Source organism: Chroicocephalus ridibundus, chromosome Z (assembly GCF_963924245.1).
Source record: "Chroicocephalus ridibundus chromosome Z, bChrRid1.1, whole genome shotgun sequence".
Classification (NCBI taxonomy): Eukaryota; Metazoa; Chordata; class Aves; order Charadriiformes; family Laridae; genus Chroicocephalus; species Chroicocephalus ridibundus.
The window spans coordinates 34,735,434-34,753,908 of NC_086316.1; the positions used below are offsets into that span (position 1 = coordinate 34,735,434).

General features: G+C 43.2%; 1 protein-coding gene across 3 annotated transcripts; it reads right to left on the reverse strand.

Moving 5' to 3' along the window:
- Positions 1-705: 705 nt before the first annotated feature.
- Positions 706-18,212, reverse strand: CLTA (clathrin light chain A). Of its 3 annotated transcripts, XM_063321356.1 has the most exons (7): positions 17,933-18,212; positions 9,677-9,714; positions 7,648-7,765; positions 6,565-6,676; positions 5,094-5,147; positions 3,824-3,859; positions 709-2,787 (listed from the first exon to the last, which is right to left on the reverse strand). In XM_063321356.1, exons 1-7 carry the CDS (start codon positions 18,126-18,128, stop codon positions 2,616-2,618), a joined length of 726 nt encoding a protein of 241 aa, XP_063177426.1. In that variant the 5' UTR covers positions 18,129-18,212; the 3' UTR covers positions 709-2,615. The 3 variants fall into 3 exon arrangements, with proteins under 3 accessions (XP_063177427.1, XP_063177426.1, XP_063177429.1); XM_063321357.1 differs by lacking the exon at positions 3,824-3,859 and having other exon boundaries at positions 706-2,787; XM_063321359.1 differs by lacking the exons at positions 3,824-3,859; positions 5,094-5,147 and having other exon boundaries at positions 767-2,787; positions 17,933-18,208.
- Positions 18,213-18,475: the final 263 nt, after the last annotated feature.

Here is an 18,475-nt window from a genome sequence, read left to right on the forward strand (position 1 = left end):
AGAAACAAGCAACACATAGCATGTTGGTTTATGGCTATTTAAAACTGTTACCTGTGTCACAGCATCTAAGTATCTAAAATAATTCTCAGACACAGAAAGTCCGAATAGAGCGCTGGTGAGGCCACGCTGCTGGGGAGGCCAGATCAGGAGTGCTGGGTCCAGTCCTGGGCTTGCCAGTACAAGAGTCATGGACATACTGGAAACAGTCCAACAAATGGCCACAAAGATGATTAAGCGACTAACACATCTCTCCTATGAGGAAAGGCTGAGGGATTTGAGACTGTTTAGCCTGGAGAAGGCTCAGGGGGATCTCAAATGTGTACAAATACCTGAAGGGAAGGTGCAAAGAGGAGAGAGCCAGGCTCTTTTCCAGTGGTGCCTAGTGACAGGACCAAAGACAATGGGCACAAACTGAAACACAGGAGGCTCCTCCTGAACACCAGGAAACACTTCTTTACCATGAGGGTGATTGAGCACTGGCACAGGTTGCCCAGAGAGGTGGTGGAATCTTGCTCCTTGGAGATACTCAAAAGCCATCTGGACATGGTCCAGGGCAACCGACTCTAGGTAGTCCTGCTTGAGCAGGGCAGTTGGACCAGATGACCTCCAGAGGTCCCTTCCTCCCCACAGCCAGACTGTGATTCTGTGACAGCACTGATACAGGAGGTAGGAGGGAGACAGCACTTTAATATAAAATTAAGGCAGAAGAGAGAATCTACAAAATTTCAGCACAAGAGCTAGAGGAGGTAACCAAAACCCACAGAGCTGCTTGTTAAGTGTTCCAGCTAGACAGTGTACACACAAAAAAACTGCAGACACACTGTTAGCCCCTGCAAACCCAGCATATAAAACACTGTTTTAACTTCTGTAACATTGAATCTTCGTCCATTTTCTTGGATTGCAGCTGGAAACCATGCCCTTAGCACTAAGACAAGTCAACACAGTGATTAATCAGTTCCATAACTCAGTGTGCAGGAACGCCTCTAATTTGCTGAACATTCCAGTTACAGGAAATTCAAATTAACACTTTAAACATTGTATATTTAATACAGTGGACTTTTCTTTATTAAATGACCATTTTAGTAGCCTGTGTTTGTAGAGCTTCGGGGTTAGTAGAAGATACCTGTGGTACCCCCGTGCAGTTTCAGAAAATACGTTCCTGCTTCAATCTTCCGCAGAATCAAGCTTCCAGACATGCAGTCTAGTATCATTTTCATCCCCTCTTCACACATCACACTTTACCTTGTGAATACGCTTGCAAACATGAGAACAGCTCCAGTCACTACAGACAACAGTAAGGTACAGCTTAACTATTGAAGCCCAACTGGCAACCATTTATTCAGTGCCTTATCCACCAAAGGGACACAGCTGCTAGTAAGACAGTTGCTGTGCAGCTACTCCCTGAATCTTACTAAGTTTTCATCTGCAACTGCAGCCCTCTTCAAACTGGCTGGACTAACCTTCCAGCTTGTATATAGTTTGTATTACAGCAATTCTGCTACACACTAGTTAAGCTACTGTACCTTTGATAAAAATGGTGAGATAATGTATGAGACTGACTAGACTATTCTTAGAAGACAGACAGCTAAGGTAAGTCTTACCAGAGCAAGGCTAGAACACAGCCCCCTGTGAATGCTGGGTGAGATGAGAGAGCCAAGGAAGCAGCAGAACAGAGATTTTCTGAATCAGTTTGTTTTAAATCCAACCACCTTGGCAGACAGAGCTCCAGCCCAGTAGATGAGCAGCAGTAAGAGCAAGTCTTCCTGTCTCTTGCTCTCCAAACCTCCAGTTCACCACCCTGGTAGGAGAAAGTGTCTGCAAGAGCCAGTGAGGACAAGGATACAGTTCAAAAACATCCAAACAGCCTCTACAAAACAGGACTTTGCACATAAAGCCAGTGTTGAATACATGGCAGAGTAGAATATGCAGCGAATATCACGGGCTTTAACTACTCAGTGCCCTGTACTGTATTTTTAGCCCAAGATCTGCAGCTGGTGCAACAGCAGTGCTACACAGAAGTGCTTACCTGCAGAAGGCAGTGTCCTCAGTTCCACTAGAAGTGAGATAAGCTCCTTAACAAGCCTGCTGCTCCAGTTTCCTAGACCTTCTATCTTATGTGATAAATTGTACAGGGAAGCAGTTTTTAAACTAAAGCTCTCAAGAGCTTTAAGAAAGCTTATAGACAAGCAGGACAGCCTCTCAGAGACCAGGAGCACTACTGGCTCGTTAGTCACCAGCAAGGTGAAATCACTAGCAATTACAGGAAACATTTTCCTCACACTCAATTCAAACATTCCCTGTTGAAAGGGAACAGGTGACCTTAATTCATCCAAAGTCAACACATTTTGCTGTTTAACAAATCTTTAATATCAGTAATGTGGGAAGTGACATCTCAGTGCACAACAGCACAGAGGCTACAGTTTTGGAGGTTCTCCCATTTCAGACACAGAAAGGAAACATCAGGAGGAACATGCAATCAAACAACCATCAGCTCTAGATACATCATGAGGTTTGGTCCAAAAAAACATTGAAACAATTAATCCAATTACTGCAAACATAGCTTCTCTGAGTAAGGTTAAGATATTGCATTTGTAGTGTTTCCATTGTGCTTTCCTTCAGCGAACCAGCGGAGCCTGCTTGAGCGAGATGAGGACTGAACGCATGCGGGACAGATCTTTTGCCTGCTTACTAGACTTGGGATTAAAGTCACAGAGCTGAGCCACACGTTCCCACTCAGTGCCCGGAAAAACGTCTTCTGCATCATTCACAAAGGCTTCTTCAGCTGCCCTAAAAGCAATGCAATGCACCTTGTGTTAATGCCCAACATATAAGGCACTCTCTCTCTCTTAAAGGATGCAGTTTCTTTCAGCATGTTTCATAAGAAATGTGACCTGACAGCTGCTTGTGGACATTATGGCTACTTATGCTCCCGCTGCCCCAACCCTGGAGATGAGAGTAGGTTGCAGTACTATGCTACGCACAAGCAGTGCAGAGGGTTGCTGTGTAAAATGTTGGAATACAGGTGTTTGGTTTTAAGAATAGTTATTGAACCTTTGCCTAAGGAGTCACCCACAAACTGGCAAGAGTAAGGTACTTCTATGTAGGCATTTTATTTATGTAGAAATGCCCAAGCTTTAACTACTTAAGCCTCTGCCACTTTATGGCTTATATTGGAAACTTGCCAACTGGAAATTTACAACTCCCTACAAGCATGTCTTAAAACAGATTCCATTTTAGGATTTAAATCAGCCCCAAGGCTTACAGGCCACCAAAAAGCTATCTGCTGATGATTCACAATGCTGTAGTGAAGCAGCATGAATCAAAAGTAATTTAAGTCATGAATCCCATGCTTGTAGGTGGTACAGATTGAAGCATATCTTGGCAGAGGGGATCACTCATTTGAGGTCACAGGATAAACACATTTCCCCTGCTCTCACCCTAAAGAGACTCTAAGAAGGCTTTGTATATTAGGCACAGGTCAGTGCCAAAGGCTTCCCACCTGTATCCTTTTGGCAGTGCTATGCTGCCAACAATATATTGCATCAATGCAGGGATAACACTTCAGCATCTAGTTTACATGATCTGTGGGGCCCCTGGTAGCTGCCTGAGTGCAAGAGCAGTAAGCATCAAGAGATCAAACCAAATCCATCTACTCCAACAAATAGTACAGGAAAAGCAGTGAAGATGACTCTCCCATGAGGGTTCAGCACTGTTCACAGGGATGATACGGTTACAGACACCACTGAAGACAAGGGTCACTACAACACTGCTACTTTATGTGACATGACACTTTTAAGGGGCAGTGAAGATTTTTTTACTTAACTGTTCTAGGCTGTAGCAAGGATGATTTATGTTTGTGCTTAAAGGTGAAGAGAAGAAAAGAAACAAGGAGAGAAAGTTTAAGTCAGATATAGAAAATGAGAATGAGTTTAATGCAGATGATCAGCTGGCTGAACATGCACTAGTAGCTTAGCCTACATTCAGCAAACAGGCTGTCAATTTTATTTCACAGCACTTATACTGCACATTTTATACTGAAAATAAGGGGTTTATTGGAAAAAATCTACCAAAATCAACTCCAGGAAACTTCAGAGAAGTCAAACACCACCTGTAAATCCATCATTTCACAAGTCTTGGTTTACATCCACCTACAGTTAGGTAACGAATTCCACACTGGACCTTCAATATAAACGCACTCAAAGCCACACCATGGGCTCACCAATACACCTTGTAAGGGTGTCACCTTAGAATCTGTGACATGGCCATCTTTCAATTCAAGTCTACAAATTAAGGGAAGAAATTAAAATACATAAACAAGCCAGTGAACATTGCAATCCTTACACCCCACGGAAACTAGCATACTCACTGAGGTTTGAAAGTCACAGCTGTATTCTCATTGATCCATTAGACTGGCAAAATGTCTACCCAGAGCTCTCCTAAGTGTTCTTCCAGCAGCTAATGCTGATTTTCCAATATCACCTCCTCGTACTTTTCATCTGTTCTCTAACAGCATCCTATTTCTATATGCATGTGTCTCTTCTACCCTGGTTTACAGCAGGTGATTGCTTTCTACCTTCCTTGGCTTACACAGCTTTATGTGCAAGCATTGTTCGAATACTTTTCTGATTATGTAGGGAAATGAGCACAGATTAGGAGCTCAATGTCTATTACAGAGAATGCAGAGTTAAACACTGTGCTTCTCTGTGGAAGTGACTAGGACTAAATACAGCACCCATGTGAGACTGCAGACACTAACCCACACACCCAGCAAAGCATCTTGCTAAGCAGTGTTCACTGGCCTGGAAACAACTGTAAACCCCTACATCTAAAGGCTACTGAAGTCATTACTAAAATTCCAGCGGTATATATACTACGTGACTTAACGTGAAAGTGCTGGATGTTGTGCAGTGTATGGGATACTTACAGGAAAACTGCACATAATACTGCAGATCGGAGTCAGTCCAAAAAGTAAAAGCTGTTTAGTTATACTGCCCTGAAACATTCAGAAGTCATCTTCAGACATTCAACACTATTTCTGACCCTCCTCATTACCTGATTGACTAGCAAACAGAATTAGTAGTTAAGCAACATACACATAACCAATCACGTCAGCGAAGGGTTGTTTGTAGAAAGCTTCATCTGCCACCCTAGGTAGCAAGTAGTCCAACAGGCAGGCAAGCAGGCAGGAGAAAAGAGATAAGGATAAGAAGTACGGAACACAGCTGAAGGCAGTTTTAACAAGCACATTAACCTTGTAACACCTAGACTTACTGTAACAGGAAAGCAGTTACCACGTAGAATGTATCAACTAAGCCACTGACTCAGAGGGGCACACAAAAGCTCTGCTACATCCTAGAAGTTGGGACCAGCTGGTTTAGGACTAGAGTCCCAATGTTAGCATCAGGCTCCCTCCCAAGGACAGAAACTACCATTAGGAGAGAGATCTCACCAGGCTGATGAGAATGCCAAACACTCCTTCTGCGCCACGCTTGTTAAATGGACTTTGCTCCAGAATGCATATCCTGCACTCAAACACTGGCCACAATAAGGCTGTGGGGGTATCATGAGCTCTGGCTACCAACTAGAAGAGTGCCAATCACATTTCTCTTTCTTGGCCCAACCAAGACTGTACCTCAGTGAATGGAAGTGTCAAATCCATAATTCTGTAGGAAGTGTAGGCCTCCTCTCTTCCTTCAGTAAGAAGTAGAGTCTACCTAGGACTTTACTTACTCAAGACAAACCTGCTGGCCACTTTGGTAAGAAAAATGGTGTTTCAAAACCAACCACAACAGTTTATCTTGAAGTATGTGGATCCCCAAAGTATAAAGCAGCCCTGATGATTACCTGGACAGAATGACACTGGCAACCCTAGGTCAGAAGTAGAGATCTAAGTGGTATAAAGGCAGTACTATCACCTTTACATAGCTTGAAGTCAAAATTTCACAGGGAACCTCTAAGAACACTTAAGAGCTTACTAGACTAGCAACCAAGTCATTAGTCTCTGCCCCAGGGCCCATGAGACAACGTAAACCCAACATAGACAAACTCAGTATTTAGTTCTTCACTAGCAGAACTGAGTCAGGTTATTTCTCAAATGCTTCCAAAAGCAGTAGCCAAAGATTTGAAGATATCTAATGAAATAACTTGTAGCAAAGACTAACCAGAAGGCCATTTCCATGTGTTCTAATGATAGCAAGTAAGATTGCTAGTCTCAAGGTAGGTAATTACAGTCACTGAAGACCTGTACAGCTGAGAGCAAGCAAACAAGTCAGTAGACTAAAGCTTTTTCTGGCCATGTACAAACTTTGTGTCTTAAAGAATCATCAGTAATTCTGGTTTGTTATATCAATGTTTTATCTGGCTATTCTTGGACATTTTATCAAGATTCTAAGAAAACTTAAAAAGATAGTCTACCACTGGAGATCCACTTCTTAGCAGGAGAGGTTACTTTAATGATCTGAAGGACTAGTGCCTTAGGACATACAGGAAGTATTCTAACCTCCCTCAACCCCATTACTTTCATATCAAGTACCATAACTCTCCAGATGGCTGGAGAAACCTTACCTGTTGCTGGCTTTTGTTTTCTGGAGCTTTTCATCTTGCCTTGCATACCACTCCTCCAACTCCTTTATTGCTTTCTCTTTCCATTCTGCTTCCTGCTTTCGTGAGTTTGCATCTGAAGATTTAAGAATCAATTTGTCAGTCATGTTTGTTCCAGCGAATCTTGCTAACTTTTCAGCTGATGGCTCCAGTTGCACTCTAGTGCAGACAGTTGGTCTACTCAGATAAAGGTTAGCAGATTTCCTGATTTAGACCATGAGAACTCTACATACCATGAACATTCAGAAGATTAGCTAAACAGAATGCCTGCGGTGCATGACTGGGACAGTACACTTCGGTTTAGGATAGGCATTTGTAGACTAATTCAGATTCAGTAAGTCTGTTGACCTGCAAACTGTTCAAAAACAGAAACAGTCACCTTGCTATGCTAGTGCCAGAACAAAGCTCAGTAAACCCTCTGTGCTTAAAGAAAGTGAGGGAGCCTGGCACTCAGCATGCTTTTACAACCAGCCTACAGTTCAGAACAAGCTCATTTGCTGTTCTATCTAGAATCACATTGTACAGAAGGTTCTTTCCTAACAATTTCAAGCAAAGTCTCCTCCCTAACGTAAGTGGAAATCATACCAGTTTGTAGGTTTTTAGAGGCTGTCCACAGGTAGGTATCACTGCATTTGAAAGTTCTATTTAGTTTAGTTACTAGTCCATTACTTAACTTAGCTATTAGATTTCAATTCATGTGACAACAGATGGCCTCAGCCAACTACAAAATAAGCAATCTTTATCCTTTGAAAAAAGTGCTGATAGCTACAGTATTTATTCACTCTTTTCTGCTAATAAAAGCTGTTCATTTTCTGTCAGCTTACATGTAAGTAAAGGGCAGGATATGTGAATACTCTTAAGGTTCAGAGAGCTACTTGTTTGCTGACTCCAATAACAGTCAGCTTACTGGAAGACTAATCCAGACTTGCTGCTCAAACCCAAGAAGCACGTTAGATTCCCAAAAGCCAGAAGCCACAGTTGAGAATTCTGATGCTTAAGAAGATGCCACTAAGTTACTCACACTACTGCAACAAACATCCTCCTTACCAAGTTGCTCCAGGCGTTCCTTTTGCTCCTCTCTCCACTTACGAATACTCTCTGGTTCTGACTGCAGTCGATCTACTTGGGATATGGCAGCAGGGGAGTTTGTTGGACCATTACTCTCCTTAAAAGGAAGGAATAGTAATGTAATTTGTACATAACAACTGAATATTTCAGATAACTGCCTTCAAGCCACACAAAATTAGACTCTATTTGAACTGAGCACGTAACGCATTCATCTGATGTTATATCACATTTCCACCCTTAACATGAAAAACGTCTTGCCACAAATTGCAGCACAACTGAAGCAAATTAATACAGGACAGCCCCTAGCAATCAGGGATCAAACACAAACTCAAGCTGACTGGCAAGTCAAATTATGTCAGAGCTCTACACATGAGGAAAGCAGAAGACAATGTCTAGCATCTCACTATGCAGTTGCAGGCCTAGAGATGCTCCAGTTCATTTCACCTTAACTATTTGCTGCGAAAGTAATTTTGGGGTTTTTTTTATGGTTTTGTGCATAGGAGTGTAAAACAATCTCTGTAATTTGTCTACTTCAGAGACATTTGCGAACTTAACTGATACTAAAATCCAATGTCCTTTAAAGACATTATGGAATTTGGATTGCTGTATGCAGCTTAGAACAAAGAGGCATTTCAACATTTAAGCATCAAAACAGCATGAGTACCAGCACACATTTTACTATACAGTAGCTCAAAGACTTGCAATGAATAGGGCTATCATTAATACACCAGATTTGCAAAGCTAATGAATATTGTGCTATTTGCCACAGCAGATACACCAAGTCCAACAACTTTTGTAGGTTCACCCTACTTTTAACAGACCTAAGAAATACCGCTCCTGACAGTACCAGATGGATTGCAGTTAGTGACAGATTTTGATGCGTCTTGCCCCTCTTTGGGCCTCCTGTAGCCCTCAATGAAGGAATAATGCAAAGAGAAGGAGACAGACTGGTGAAACAGCACTAGGCTTCACATTCAATCCAAAACAAAATAAATTGTCCCATCACAGGGCCAAACTAGTTACAGGTAGCTAAAACAAAAGCTATATGTAGCCCATTCAGTCTGTTCTTCCTCATTAAGAGGAAGCTCTATCAACCAGCTGGTCACTTAGTGTGTTCGCACTCTTGCGCAAACATAAAATCAAGGTATCTCATCTACCCTTCTGTTGTATAAGGAAGCAGAAAGGGACAGTAAGATACAGTTTTACCATCAATCTCACAGCAACAGTGAAGATATAAAAACATTAGCAACAATGAAAGCTGTTTGTGTCTCCGCAAAGCTCAGTGTTCATTTAAAACTCTACAGAGCTCATACAGAGCCCACTTCACAAGAATTCATTTAATCAAGGCTATCCAGCCAACTCTGAAACCAGGCAATGACAATGCTTTAGCCAAACTGATCTGAAATAAAGTTACAAGGCAGCGATTGCCTTAGCATGCCTCATTCCTCCCTGATGCTAATAAAGCAAGTATCTCCTACTTTTGTCATTACCATGGCTGACGAACACATTTTCTTACTACGATAGAGCTATTTAGCCAGCAGCTTAATTCCATGCAGTTTTATGTCACTAAGAAGTGTATAATGTTTTCAGTCAGCTCCTTGTAAGACCAATCTTGATAAGACAATCAGGACACATGAATTAGCCTTAAAGAACAAGCAATTCAGAAAACTTCTTTAAACTAGATAGTCAGATTATGCTTTCAGTTTATTCACCCGTGGCAACTCAACGTTCAGTCATACCACAGAGCCCATCATTCTGCTTACAGTGGTTACATCCTATCAAGCCATAATTCAAAATGGACGCCTGCTTTAAATTGCCTCTAAATTCAGAGGAGGGGCATATTAAGAGCATTAACAGCTTTATGAGACGAGCTATCATAATAGAAGTTCCTCTTCAGAGACGAGATAGAAGTACATTACAGATAAGAAGTGGAAAGTATTAGTCTAGATTAAGGTAAAGTTCCCAGAGTAGAACAGAACACTCTAAGCACAGAAAACTTCTATCTTACCTGATAGACATCTCCATTAACCACTCCACCAACAGCATCTGTAAAGAAGTGACTCTAGTTAGCCATTTGACAAAAGACAGAACATCCAGATTTACTGATTTCAGTAACTTGTATGGAAAGCTTTACTAGAGTAACTAATACAGGAGTTATGCAAATGAGAATTACTTTATGCTCTGCAGGGTCACTTCCTTATTTCTGCAATTTTGCCAACAGGCACAAGAAACCAAGTGACCCTTTATTCTGCAGAACCAGTAATGCAAGGTCATTTCTTCATCATGAGATCATGCTTCAGTCTACATAAACAGAGCTGATGCTGCTGAGAAGCTGCTACAGACAGTATTCTAAGGTTACTCCCACTTTGTCCTCCCTGTCTTAGAAGCTGATACTAGTCTCCAAGAACGTAGTTACTAACCTCAGTAGAGGAAGATCCAAGTTAACAAAAAAACAGCTTTTCACTTATGAGAACCTAGTATTTTATAACTACACTCCTACATCTGAAAGATGGTGGCTACTTTGTCCAATTCCTACTTCTCTGCAAGTTACAGGAGCCAAAAAGAGCCGGTTTGAGAGGCACGTAAAGCTAATGGCATCTGTCTGCTTCAAAGCAGACACCCTGCGCATCACCTCACATCAAGCTGGAAGCTCCCTCAAAGCAGACTTGTAGAGATCACTGCACATACACTGACTTGGGCAGCTAGAGCTACAATTCACAGTTCTAATGAATAGGTTTATGAAGACTAAAGCCCAGAAAGAAAACATGCTTACACTTCACTGTCCTTCAATTTAAGCCCATCTGCACTACAGACAAACGCTGCAGCTGTTCACCTTGTTTTGACAGGGCTGGATTAAAGCTAAGCCAGGCTCTATAACTCATCTTGACATTAACAGCTTGAATAAGCCAGCTGCCCACTCTGACTACCTTGGAAGAGCAGCAAGCAATTCACACATTCAGACAATCAAACTGGAGACACAAGTTTATCACTACAACACTCAAGAGTGGCTAGCCTTTAAATGCATGTAGTTCTAATCTCCAGAAAGACAGCAGTTGTTTCGTGAGAGAGGCTCCTTGGCAAGCACTGACTCACAAGCTAGGTGGGAGGGCTAATAAATCTTGAAGGTTCTTCCCGGGACTGTTATAATATGATTAAGTTTTCTTGTTACACCAAGAAACATTCATTATGGTCATCAGTACTCGGGCTGGTGGTCTGCTGAGGTAAAAGGAACAACATCATTGCTGAGGGCTGCAGCTGAAATAAAACAGATGTGTTTATCATACAGCCGCTTTTCATCTGCGCAGAAACAGACACTAACTGGCACAAAGCTAGGCATTTCCAGCGGGCACTCAGGTCAGAAGCATTAAAAATATTAAAACAAGCTTCCTGTTTTGAGCTCCCCAGAACTTGTGATTAAGATACAGAGTCAGCATGCTGACTGAGCATACTGCAAGCAGAGAAGGAAATGGCACTGTACTAGCATGCTGTCATATGACAATACAAGTACGCTAACTTGTACCAAGACCAATTGTCTAACATTCTCTCATTTCAGCTCGCCAGTCTCAGTGTTTGTATAATTCAGTATGAAATCTAGAAAAACTACCTGCTTGCCAGCCTTTATATCAGCAATCGATGCTAGTTGTGTATCAGATTTCTTTGTCCACAGAAACATGTAATTTCATACCCAACTTCCCACAGAAAAAGCCCCAATACTGTAACTGCTATCATTGTGTTTTCATCAGCCATGAACAATGAGAGATCTCTACTGGCTTCAGAGTCCATCTAATTCTATCACAGTACTGCATCTTGAAGCTCCTGGAGTTAACACTGCACATTTAGAACTATTCTGATTGGTAATGATCCATATTCCTTGGTGTTTGCTTCTGAACTTAAGATAAAGCCTTATTTCTAAGTATACTGTAGCAAAGAACATGTCCAAATATCTACAGTTCTGTAACACATGCTCACAATAGGGTAATAGTGAAATTCCACACAGCAATACAGATAGTTTTTAAGAGTCTGGAAGGATTCAGAGAAGATAAGCCATTATCTGCTACCTTGCACTCACAGTAGAGAAACAACAGCCAAGCTTGCCAGAAACAGACAACTAGAATCAGTGCCCTCAGCTGTATACTACAGCTTACAAAAGAAAGGGCTGAGTAGCTTAGTTTGAAAATAAATACAGCTGTTTTGTCACTTCAGTCATACAAGTCAGTTATTGCAATGATGACCAACTACTCTGAAGGCAATTAGCTGCATTAATATAAGACTCAGTACTCTTGGCTGTCCTGGTTCTGGTGGGGATAAAGTTAATTCTCCCCAGGCTCCCCCAGGGACACAGCTATAGAGGGGCAGAACCCATCTGTATTTCTGGGGTGACAGGGGGATCCCAAGAGTTGACTGCACTGGAGGCAGAAGTGAGCCTAACTGGAAATGAGTGGCAAAAGCATCCCATTGTGACTGGCCCAGAGGCTCCATGCATCCTTGGTATAGATTACCTCAGGAGAGGGTATTTTAAGGACCCAAAAGGGTACCGGTGGGCCTTTTGGCATAGCTGCCCTGGAGATGGAGGAAGTTAAACAGTTGCCTGCCTTGCCTGGTCTCTCAGAGGACCCTTCTGTTCTGGGGTTGTTGAGGGTCGAAGAACAACAGGTACGTGTGGAATTTGGATAATGAGGTGAAGTCTCTGTGCTCAAAGAGCAATTAAGACTCACTTTGCTATCTCTTGTGCAAACCAGGGGAGTGAAGGCTTGTCTGGCTATCACAGGATACATAAATAATGGGGTAGTCTTGGGGAGCCAAGACAGCCCTGCTTTTCCTCAGCAGAGACAGTAAAATCAAGATAACAGAGACTTTGCGTAGCTCTTTGTTTCCTTGAGAGGCTACCATGTCCAGTAATTGACCTTTGCCTCATTACCTGTGAAATGCATATTCAAGTTGACACCCCTGTATATGCTAATGAAGATTTTAGAGATCATGCCAAACATATATAACTATAGCACTCGTCTCTCCACCCAAGTCATACTACAGATCACCTAGGGGAGGGAAACCTTGTAATTTGGGGGATAAAAGGATGGAGAAAACGACTGTTAAATTGGGAGAGAAGAAACTTGATACCTGACGGACCAGTCGACGGGCTGCGTTCTCTTCCTCCACCCCAGGCAGGGACACCTTTCTGGGTAAGCGCTGCGCCTTTCACCCTCTAGTGAATGTTACCACAGGTTGTTGTACTATCATAATTTTTGCTAGCAATATTAACCTTAAGTAATTAGCTCTATTGTATTTAGTGAATTTATCAATAGCAATCTCGAATCTGCAACTATCGCTTCCAATAAAATAACTAATTTCAATTATTTGTGAATCTGATTCAGTGAAAGTCCTTTGGTGGGACTCTGATAGTAAATCAGTGAAAGTCCTGGGACTCTGACAGACAAATATCGAAACTACAGTCCTTTTAACGCGACAGTGCCAATTGCTACCACAACAGTGCATCAGTGGCAATATCGCACTAACCAAGACTCTCTGACTCCCATCCATAAGCTGATTTGTCAACTAGAAGTTCAAGGAGTGACCAGCAAGACTCACTCACCCTTTAACAGTCCCACATGGCCGACGCAAAAAATCTAATGGAGAGTGGAGGCTGATCAAGAAAAACGGCCAGTACTTTATCTCTATACTGATTCATGAATGGTGGCAAATGCTCTGTGGGGGTGGTTACAGCAGCGGAAGCAGGGCAACAGGCAGCACAGAGGCAACAGACATTTTAGAGGGATGGACCAGGCATTATAATGACTAAGGGCATTATACCTGTATGAATATAATTGTATGTATATAAGACAGGGGAAGTGGTGGCAATTCATTGGAACTTGTAAGATCTGTGCATGACATAGACGGTATGGAATAAGGGGTGGATAATGCCCTGGTTCTGGTGGGGATAGGGTTAATTCTCCCCAGGGTCCGGTCTGAGCTGACAGGGGAGGGGGTCAGGAAGTCACTGCTGGGAACAGGCTGGGGCATCCCAGGTCCGGTCAGTGAGCGGTGGTTCCATAACTGTGTTTGCATATCTCTCTATCCATGTTATTGCTGTTGTTTTCCTGTTCCCCTTGCTGTTCTGTTAAACTGCCTTTGTCTCAACCCACGAGTTTTGCCTTTTTCTTCCGATCCTTCCCCGTGGGGTGGGAGTTCGAGACAGCAGCCATATGGTTCTTTGTTGCCATCTGAGGCTAAACCACAACACTGGCATAAAAGGAAGTTTGCTTAGCCTTGTTCACTAGCCTCTCTGAAGTCTTTTTCTCATTGCAAAAGACAACAGCTATGAAAACAGTCATAAGCAGGATTTTGCAGAGGTAGCTCTTCTAACACAAGTCCAACCATTTCCTAACTCACGGATTCGCTCACCCTGAGGTCCTCCTGCCCAGCTATGCTTTGGACAATACCCTCACGCAGGAAAAAAGAACTTCAATATGACCGTAAATAAAAGTATATTTTTATAAGCTACTTTCAGCATGTCATTTAAACAGTAAGTACTCTACTTCTTCATTGCTACTTTAAGTGAACTAGTACCTCTAAATAAAGCAACAGGAGAACATAACTAAGTTTAAAATATTCCGGCATAATGTTAAGTAACTTCACCACTCAAGGCCTAGTTTCCCATCCTTTTTTCTTTTGGGCAGAGATTATGCTTCCCCTTCACCTACCTCTCATCCATAATAAGATGGGAAAGAAGAATCTTCTCCAAGGTTTTTGTTTAGATAGTTATGCAAGAAACTGAGGAAGAAGTAGTTTTTCTAGCCATAACCCATTCTCATGCATTTGTGCAAAATAAAGGCAAGCGGATCAGGAAGAGTCCTTCTTTCCTATGCTTTAGTTCTAACTTGCTGTCATACAAAAACCCACTTGACTTCCCTCATTTCCAATGTAATCAATAGGCTAGTACTAGACCACACCTTCCTCTCTGCAATAATGCTTCTGTAATTTCCGAGTAGATATAGTACCCTCTTGTAAACAGAAAGATAGGTTTTTCTGCCATGAGCTTCAAAATAATGCAGTATCACCACAAGCAAATACAAGTTAAACAGAAACCATCCCTTTATTATACATTTCTCTGTGCTACCTTATGGTGCTCTGAAGCCTCAAGATATTGACTGCATAGCAAAATCCAGAACAATAGCTGTTGAAATGATTACGAGAAAATATCAATAGTGACAAACAACTAACTCCGTTTTACTCTGTTTAAAACGTCTGTGGTGCTAACTAAAGAGACAGAAGGAAATAATTATTTCCTAAATCATTTTCAAGTAAATTCATATTCAGTCCCTCAAAGGATATTAAATGAGGTTTACGGACAATCCACCAAATGCAATTAAGTTTCTTAATTCCTAGAGAACGCCTCTTCAGAAGATGGAGAAACATCATTCACTCAAGTTCACATAAAAACAACAGAGCGAGAAACTGTGAAGGCAACGTTTGAGACTAGACAGCCTACATTAAACTTGTGTGTATTTTCGTGATCTTTAACATATAAAACAGCTTATCTTTGAATGTAATTCTCCTTAAGAAGCTAATTGACAAGCTGTCACAAGGTTTTTATATTGACATACAGGTTCTAGAAGCCACACACTTCAACCTGCACTCACTCACTCCTGCTTACAGGACATAGCAAGTCCTGCTATAACCGGAAGACCTAGTATTGACTGGAGAGAACTGAAGAATTTGACTGTAAATGCAGGCATTGATTTAACACTGAAAAGGAAATCTCATAAAAGACTAAGTTACTAATAACTAGGCAACAGCACTCTGTTACTTGATTTATACAGTACTTCCTGTTTTCTGCAACTGTGATTATGCTTTATCTTTCAAGGGAAATAAGATTAGTTTTCACATGCCCAGGATGCTTAAACAGGATAGCTATTTACATAACAAATGGCCTACTGGTTCAGGCCAGTATTCCAACCCTGACCATGTCAATATGAAGTGATTCTGAGTGACACACACAAGCTTGGCAGCATTCTGCTATTGCCCCCATATTCACCCAGTATCCACCACTACTACAATTAACAGCAATACACATCAATATTAGCTTCCTGATATTTATATTAACTGTTCACGAAGTTCACTACTGTCACTGTATTTATGCAATCTTTTTTTAAGAGGCTGCAATTTAAAAACTGTTTGCTGGATGAAACACCATGTTTCTTACAAGTATATTTCAAGAAGTTGGTGACTGCTTCTCACAATATTTGAAGTTAAGATCTTCAAACTTCAGTTGAGAGTGGCCTGAGTTACGAATTTTGGCCCAGTATTTAGAAAGAAAACTTATCCATTAGACCTGTAAATATGGAGTTCAAAAAGGTTACGGTTAAAAAAAGTAAATCCACAAATCCCTGATCATGATGCTTAAGGATTTACCTAAGAATCATTTGTCACCATGCCTAACTAGTACATCTTGCACGGCTGCAATGCACACTTTTTAACAAGGAGGAAGTACAGGCTCTGACAGTCAACAAATGGATGTTATGTTAAAAAATGGGACCACCAAAAGTCCACAAGCAATGTTTAACAGGCTAGAACATAAATGCAATCCCAGTGCCTACAAGAAAGCAAGATGACATACAGCTCACACCTAGACTTCCCAGATCCTTAGATCATATTATCGTATTCCTTATTTTATGACCCACTTTCTAGAGAAAGTTCTCCAATAACAGTTTTGCATTCCATGACAAGTGAACTTAACATGACTTGAGAAAAAAAACTCTTGAAAAGCAGCTTAAGAACAACTTCTACATATCAAGCCAATCCGGAAATATTTAACAAGTTGACTTTTTGGCAAGGAATTGCTCTGCAATAGCCACATTGCATGCCTGTAGAAAAGATATGGATCTAGCTGGTTCTACACCTTGTGAGAAAGGCCAGTGTCAGAACCTTCTCCAAAGAAATCAGCCCTCAAACAGCTACTTTAATGTTCCAGAGCCTGTTTGGAATGTAAAGACCAAATAAGGAATAATGCACATCTGAGGCTTCTGAAAGTAAGAGGGGAAGCATTCACTGTGTCTGCACTATACATAGGATACAGAAGTCAGGTTATGAGTTATGTCTGATACCAAAACAGGATGGTGTTCGGATAATGATTATCCTCATGCTTTAGCACTTAAGTTACTCCCCTGTAAAAACCCTTTTTACAGGAAGTATGTAGTCCTTATGCTTTGAACTTCATGAATGAGCTGACTGTAAGGGCTGCGCTACCACTAAATGAGCACTGGTAACAGCAGGTCTCCATTACCCAGTTTATCTAGCTGGACTTTATTCTAAGAAATACTATGAACCTGCATCCTCATATGTGAGATATACCAATACTTTCAGAATTCAGGTTGCATAACAAAGACTTAATTCTGAAGATGTGAGAGGCATCTTCCTGAAGCAACAAAGGAATGTCACATGAGAGTATGTTCCTAGGGATAAGGGTGTTGAAACATCAGTGAAGCACAGCAGCATCCTACATTCACAACCCCTCTCCACTTAGACTTCTGTTAAAAGTCCTAAACCTTTCGTAATCAGAAGTGTTGATTCAGGGCTGCTTTAGCTACCACTAAACTAACTGAAATCCCACTAACCTCTTAGTTCCCAACATACCTAGGCACCCTCCTCGGAATGTAACTGTGCGTTCTGCAGTGTCAGTTTTCTCACATTCAGTACAAAGGTTACCAAGGAACAAAGGCTAGAGGCTTAGCAAAATTAAACATTAGCTCAACTGCTAGTGCACTTTAAGACTAAGACCACTGCCTCTGAAGACAGAAACACGAGTGGCAGAGCTCAACATGTTGCCTTATCCTGCTTTCAGCGGATCTTCCCATCAGGCAGGCTCCTGGATTAGAGGAGATCAGAGCTACCCAGCACTGTTCTCAACACCTCGGCAAGCCGGGCCACCCAGGCTGGCGTCTTTGGGAGACACAAATCGTAAGCGGCACCGCGCCTGAGGGAGCGGGGCCATAGCTTACACCATGGCAGAGCAACACGGCGTGCCTGCGCGGCCCGGACCCAACCCCGCGTCCATCCCCGGGCAGCCAGGCCCCGCTCACCGGCGGCAAGCGCTCGGGGAAGAAAGCCCAGGCGAGGACCCCGCCGACATCGCCCCTTCCAGGCCACGGGGCTTCCGAGGCAGAAGGGAAGCTGCGAAGCCCCGCCAGGCCAGGACCCCTTCCCTCTCCTCCCGTCCCCGCCGCGGGTAGGGGTGGTGGAGCGGGGCCCGCCGTCCCGCCGCGCGTACCCAGGTCGAGGCCGTCGGGCACCTCGCCGCCCTCCAGGATGTCGTAGCCCTCGTCGTTCTCGATGCCCGCGATCTCGTTCTCTTGCTGCGCCAGGAAAGCGGCGGCAGGATCCTCGTCGATGTCGCCCAGCGGCCCGTTATCGCCGGCAGAGTCCGCCGGCTTCTGCTGCTCACCGAAGAGCTCCATGTTGTCCATGAGCGCGAGAAGCGGCGGAGGCACCGGGGCGGGAGCGGCTGCAGCTTCCGCGCCTGCGCCTGCGCTAGAAACCAGTGCGGAAGGGGCAGGCGCCCCGCCTACGCCAATGAGAGCCCAGCACCGCCCGGCGGCAAAGCCAATCAGCGCGCGGAGGGGGCGGGGATAACGGAACTCTCCGCGGGACGCCTTGGGCTCGAGCCAATCAGCGCCAGGAGCGCCGCGGGGAGCGGAGAGGCGCCGAGGGGCGCCGGGTGCTGGCTGACGGGGGCGGACGGGCCGCCCGGCTCCTCCCTGCCCCCGCACCTGGCGGCGGGCGGGGGCCGCAGCGGGGCCCGGCACCCGTCCAG

Excerpts from the sequence above, each read along its gene's own strand:
- CLTA (XM_063321356.1), bottom strand. The coding sequence starts at position 18,128 with ATGGACAACATGGAGCTCTTCGGTGAGCAGCAGAAGCCGGCGGACTCT. Across the intron at positions 7,766-9,676 it reads TTAATGGAGATGTCTATCAG|GAGAGTAATGGTCCAACAAA; the intron begins GTAAGATAGAAG and ends CTTCCTTTTAAG. Across the intron at positions 5,148-6,564 it reads AAAACAAAAGCCAGCAACAG|GGTGGCAGATGAAGCTTTCT; the intron begins GTAAGGTTTCTC and ends CTTGCTACCTAG.